Consider the following 6,094-nt stretch of genomic DNA (forward strand, 5'->3'; position numbering starts at 1 on the left):
CCGTTAGACTACACGTCTAACTACATATGTTAGATTGTACGTCTAACTACATATGTTAGACTGTACGTCTAACTACGTCTGTTAGACTGCACGTCTAACTACGTATCCGTTAGACTGCACGTCTAACTATATCTGTTAGAGTGCACGTCTAACTACGTACGTCTAATAACCTATACATCTAATGAACCAGATTAATGCTAAGTCAAATTTAGCATGTTTTGATGCACCTTCAAATAAAACAATTAGACGACTTAGTTTCTTTCTTATTTAAATTTTTCACAAGTTCATAATCAAAATACCGTTAGTCAAAATAATTTGACCCAACAATTTCTCCCTTTTTGATGATGATGTTAAAACTTTGCACAATTAAAAGATAAACACCCATCAAATTTAAGAAAGAATGATATTTGTTCGCAAACTACAGAAATAGGTTCCAAAAATCAATATTCCAAATACTAAGTTTAAAAACCAAGTTCACAAACCAATATTCCAAAAGCCAAGTTAAAAAAAATCACAAACCAACAGAAGATAGTTTAGAAGAGGAGAGATTATTGATCTTCCCTTTTCACGATTGGGTAGTTGAATCCTTCACCGCTCAGAAGGTTTCGGAATGGAGGGAGAGAACGGCCACCACAACCACTGTTTCCACCGCTTCCACCACCATGATCACCGCTGCGACTTCCACCTCTTTTGGTTGGCCTGCAACTTCCTTCATCTGTTAGTTTTCTCTTCGATCTGGTGTCGGTTGAAACATCACCTCTACTGCTACCACCGCCTTTAGAATTTCCACCGCCTCTAGAACTTCTTTGACCCTTTTTAACATTATCATCTTCATGGGAAATGATGTTCTTTTCTTTATTAGCAACACCTTCAACATCTTCAATTGCCTAAATTTGTCTTGCGAAGGAATCAGCTTGTTCCATTCGCTCAGCATCAGCTCTACTCATATGACCTTGCATCTCAACCATTTAACTTTGAAGCAAATTTACTCCAGCCATAACTTTGTTAGGATCGGGGACGCCCTTGGAGGACCGGGGTGTTTTCCGGTTTCAGGTAAGGGTGGCCGCTTACAACACACACACTCTTTTGGTGATAGTCCGGTTAGAGACTAAAACCTTTCTCAGCACTACACAACCTGTCACAGACTCTTGAACCGGGTTCAAGGGCGGAAATGTCTGTTTCAAGTTGAAGCAACGAATGCGACTGTTAGATGATTGATGTTTTAGGAAGGAGTCGGTTTAATGGAGGTGAGTGACCGGTTTTGGAGGTATGATTAGTTTGCGGTTTACGTTAAGAAAGTAAGAAATGAAAGCGAGGGAAAGAGAACGAGACAGGAAATTTGTTTATGGATGTTCGGAGCAAACCCTCCTACGTCACCCCTTCTTCTCAGGTTATGAGAAGGATCTCCACTAACTCTTTAGAGTTATAATTACACTTCCGGTCGAGCCCAACTTCGCTACTCGCCGGTTACACCAAACTCACACTTTGATGTAATACAACAACTCAACAAAACAAAACACACAAAGTTTCCGGTTTTAAGCACACCGGCTTTAGAATACAGAACTTTATCTCTCTAGAATTTTATGCTTTATGACTTTCAGAGTTTTTGATGCTTCACAACTACAACTCCCGAACTGCTGCTCTTAATGAAGACGTTTGATCTTCCTTTTATAGCTGAAAGTAGCTAACGGCTACTTTCTTCTCTCTCTTGCGGATTGGTCGATCATTATCACGCCTGTTTGCAAAGAGGTTGCTTGCACGCTTCAACTTCCTCAACACCTGGCATTCATGCAGGTGACTCTGAGCATATGATGACATAGCCGGTTTTTCAGATTGTAACACGTGTTGAACATCCGCCTCCGGTTGTCAGCATCGGATCAACAAAACATCATTGCTTTCCTCGCATGCTTCTGATCGGATCCGATCTTCTTTTATTCTTTCGAGACACGTTTCTTCCGTCATGGTACGTCACTCTTTGAATTTTGAATCTTCTGACTTTTGATCTGAGCCATCCGGTTTTTGTGTCTTGTAGTATGATGATCCGGTTGGAATGGAAATTTATGTCTTGGTTAACCGGTCGCTTGAGAAGGGTAGAGCCGGTTCCTTTGATCTTTGTCTTGATCACTCGAGGCTGGTTTCTTTGAGGTATATCAGCAACCAGTTTCTGATGCCCCAACCGGTTCATACGGTTTTAGAAGTACCTGTACATGAAGATTAACCTCTGTTTAGTTCGTCTGGCCGGTTCCAAAATTAATCTACTTAATTTTTCTATCAAACTTCTATATGAAGTTCCATAGTGATTTCCCTTTCGCAATCATTCAAATTGGACTTTCGTTAGAAAAGATTCTTCTCGAATTTCGTGTGAGTTTTGTTGAGGATGTTGATCTCATACGTGTTCCTCTTCATGGTTTGCTCCATTTATTTATGAGTTTCAACGAGGGAGGCAGTATCACACTCAATGATGTAGTTGAACATACTGTCATCAAGATATCTGTACAGCACGTCTAATGCCATGTGGTTGAGGTTGTTTCTCCTTTTGTCTTCACTGGTCCATTCAGAATTCTCCTTATCAATCTTGATGGGACCATCTGTGATAACACTCCACATGTCATCATGAAGAGAAGAGAGGTGAGCACGAACACTCTTCTTCTACACGATATAGTTTTCCCTTGAGAATGTGGGGATTGCGATAGCATTGGCATCTTTGGTTAAGAACCGATGAAAAAGGAGATAACAGAATGTAAATGACACAAAGATATGTTTATGAATGTTCGGTGCAAAACTATCCTACGTCACACCTTCTTCCAACCACCGGAAGAATACATTATACTTTTCTTATAATCAAATACAGTTTCAAAGCTAGCTCATTGTTGAATAGAACAGACTTTGTTCAACTTACAGTATATTGAAGAATATCACTCATCTAGACAATACTTTGATTCTATCTCTCTCTTGATGTAAAACACGGGTACCAACGGTCGAATCTTCTACAGTGACACGTGGAAAACACCCATTGGAAAGCCTCCATAGTACTCAGTTACAGCGGACACTATGCACAAAGATCGGGGTCGTACCAATTTGGTAGTGCGTCAAATATTCTTCTAGAATTGTCTTGCAAGAAACAAGTAGTGGGAAGAATATTTTCTTACGTGGAATTGATTCATTGGATGCAACTAGCTGTCGTACTGATCTGCACGGATTAGTGGAGCAGGAGTAGTGTACAACTAGTTGATCGTGGATAGACAGATGCTAACTTCAAGCAACTGCCAAGTCTAATGAAGTTAAACGCTTCCATCTAATAGTAGGATCCATTAGACCACCAAGTCTAATAGAGTTAGATGACACATCTAACTACGTGTCCTTTTAGACTAATCTGAAGGAGTTAGACTCCATGCGTCTAACTTTCATCTGTTAGACTGAACGTCTAACTGCATCTGTTAGACTGCACGTCTAACTACGTCTATTAGACTAAACGTCTAATTACGTCTGTTAAATTTCACATCTAACTACGTTTGTTAGACTTCACATATAACTACATCTGTTAGACTACACGTCTAACTACGTATCAATTAGACTGCACGTCTAACTATGTATCAATTAGACTGCACATCTAACTATGTATGTTAGACTACACGTCTAACTACGTCTGTTAGACTGCACGTCTAACTACGTATCTGTTAGACTACACGTCTAACTACATCTGTTAGACTGTATGTCTAACTACTTCTGTTGGACTGCATGTCTAATTACGTTTGTTAGACTATACGTCTAACTACGTATCCATTAGACTGTACGTCTAACTATGTCTGTTAGACTGGACGTCTAACTACGTATCCGTTAGACAGCACGTCTAACTACATCTTTTAGACTGTACGTCTAACTACGTCTATTATACTACACGTCTAACTATATTTTTTTGATTGTACGTCTAATAACCAATACGTCTAATGAACTAAATTCAAGCTAAGTCAAACATAGTATGTTTTGATGCACCTGCATATAAAACAATTAGACGGCTTAGTTTCTTTCTCATTTAAGTTTTACACAAGTTCATCATCAAAATACCGTTAGTCGGAATAGTTTGACCCTTAGTCAAAATAATTTTACCCAACACAAGATTATCTTGGTTTGCTATTTCTTGCAGAGTCATATTGTTGGAATCATCAATATCGATAGGTTGTTTAGAAGCCTCAACAACTACATTTTCTTCATCCTGGAATCTACGTGCAACCGCATCGGCTTCATTCAGTCTTTCCGCATCGGCAACATTGAGTAATTTATCTATCTCCATAACTTTAGAAGTAAGAAGATCGATTGAAGACTTAGTCTCTCCATAAGATTGAAGGTCTTTTTGAAGAAAGGTTCCACCTTGTTAAGATGTTGTCGCATCCTATATAGCTTTTAATTGTTTCCAAACACATTTTCGACAGTGGTTCTGTGAGCCTCAACAAGCTCATTATGCGCATTTAAGTAGGATGCTTTCAGGTTCTCTATTCGATCCAATCTTGAGCAGAAGGATATGAAGGCTTCTTGCCACGGAGTCATAACCTCCATGAAAATTTGGTGAATGTCCACTATTTGAGGAGACTCTTCCTCGCAATAAGGATGAGTGGAAAGATGGGAGCCAGCAGGGCAGACCAAATAGGAGTGTGATGAGAGCTAAAATGAATGGATGATTATGGTTGTGCATTATGTTGAGGAGGTAGGGTTACGTAGATAATAGCTCGAAGATCGACCGGGTCTTCAAGAATTTCATTCCCAAGGTTACAGATACACTCCGAAATTTCTTTAGATTTAGCAGACTTACCCGAAAGAGAATGTGTAGGGGTTGGCTCTTTGAATTTCTAAACTTAAGTTTCTTTTTCATTGGCCTCCTGCTCTGGAGGAAATGATTTATTATTGGTCAGTGGAGTGTTGTCGATTTGATGAGAAGAGGAGGCGCCTTTTTCAACTGCGGACAATGGTTTCGAAATGATTTGATCTTTCCCTTCTTTGTTCTCACTTCCTTCAGACTTAGAGGAGTAAATATTAGTTGAGACTCTCTCACCAGATAAGGGCTCCTCCATTCGCAATTCCTTAATACGCTATCAGTCATGCCTAGGAATAGGATACTACTCTTTAGCACATGGCCCCCTTACCTCATAAATATGGAGTGTTTGGAAACGACGTTCCTCAGATGAGATTCTCTTCTACTTAGATAGATACTTCTTCGATTTTTCTTCTTCTCCTTCAAACATCTGCTCAGAACGTTAGATAAAGCGGACCTTATTTTGAGGAGTAATCATGTCTTCAATGAATTCCATAGGCTCATCCACATCATCATAGTTCAGATCAGTTCGTGGAGAAGAAATTCCAGATTCACTTGAGCTGGAAGATTCACCACCATCCACATATTTAAGAGAAGTAGAGCAATACTCTTTTATTAGCCCGCTTAGATGATTAACAACATCTACATTTGTTCTTGCAGTATCAACAAGATTACCTTTTCCAATCTCAGCAATTCATACCATCTCTCATTCTTTCCAACATCTGGAAGTACTTCATTGAAGCTTGTGCATAATCTTGTGTTGACCTAAATATTGAAAAGATCAATTTTTCCTTGGTAATAGCATCAACCTCTTCGATTATCCGATTTATATAGGTTTGATCTTTAAAGGTGACATCAAGGGGAGAATTTGGAATTGGATTAGTAATACCTTTCTCAGCCCCAGCAACTTCGGCAGGTTTAAGAAACACTGCAGGTTCTCTGAATTCAATTCCTCTAATTCGTCTCATCTAACCAAAGGATGAGAAGCCTCTAGAAGTTGTTTTTATTGGAACATCATTCATGAAATCTTCCTCTTCTAGGTTGAGAGCTTCCGAAGAGGGCAAGACCTCTTGCTGTGTAGAAGGGATAAGGACTGATTCTTTATTAATGGCTACTTCAGCCACCATATCACTATCCTTACCCATTGAGTAGACCACAACTGGAGTTGGAATCTCCTTCTAAATAGTTGGAACAATGTCAGGTTGACCGGCTACTGCACCCTCTAGCCAGTCGATTTGAAGAATTTCTGACCGATTGGTTTCAGGAACATTTTGCGGATCGGTTTGA

The 6,094-nt window shown here is 39.5% G+C and overlaps 1 protein-coding gene across 1 annotated transcript; it reads right to left on the reverse strand.

Moving 5' to 3' along the window:
- Positions 1-548: 548 nt before the first annotated feature.
- LOC124924627 (predicted GPI-anchored protein 37) lies at positions 549-4,291 on the reverse strand. Its single transcript, XM_047464639.1, has 2 exons — positions 4,108-4,291; positions 549-853 (listed from the first exon to the last, which is right to left on the reverse strand). The coding sequence occupies exons 1-2, from the start codon at positions 4,289-4,291 to the stop codon at positions 549-551; spliced, it is 489 nt and encodes a 162-aa protein (XP_047320595.1).
- Positions 4,292-6,094: the final 1,803 nt, after the last annotated feature.

This window comes from Impatiens glandulifera, chromosome 2, assembly GCF_907164915.1.
Source record: "Impatiens glandulifera chromosome 2, dImpGla2.1, whole genome shotgun sequence".
Taxonomy (NCBI): Eukaryota; Viridiplantae; Streptophyta; class Magnoliopsida; order Ericales; family Balsaminaceae; genus Impatiens; species Impatiens glandulifera.

Coding starts and splice junctions, on each gene's coding strand:
- LOC124924627 (XM_047464639.1), bottom strand. CDS start 4,291: ATGGAGATAGATAAATTACTCAATGTTGCCGATGCGGAAAGACTGAAT. Junction 854..4,107: donor CCAAGATAATCTTGTGTTGG/GTAAAATTATTT, acceptor TTGCTAATAAAG/AAAAGAACATCATTTCCCAT.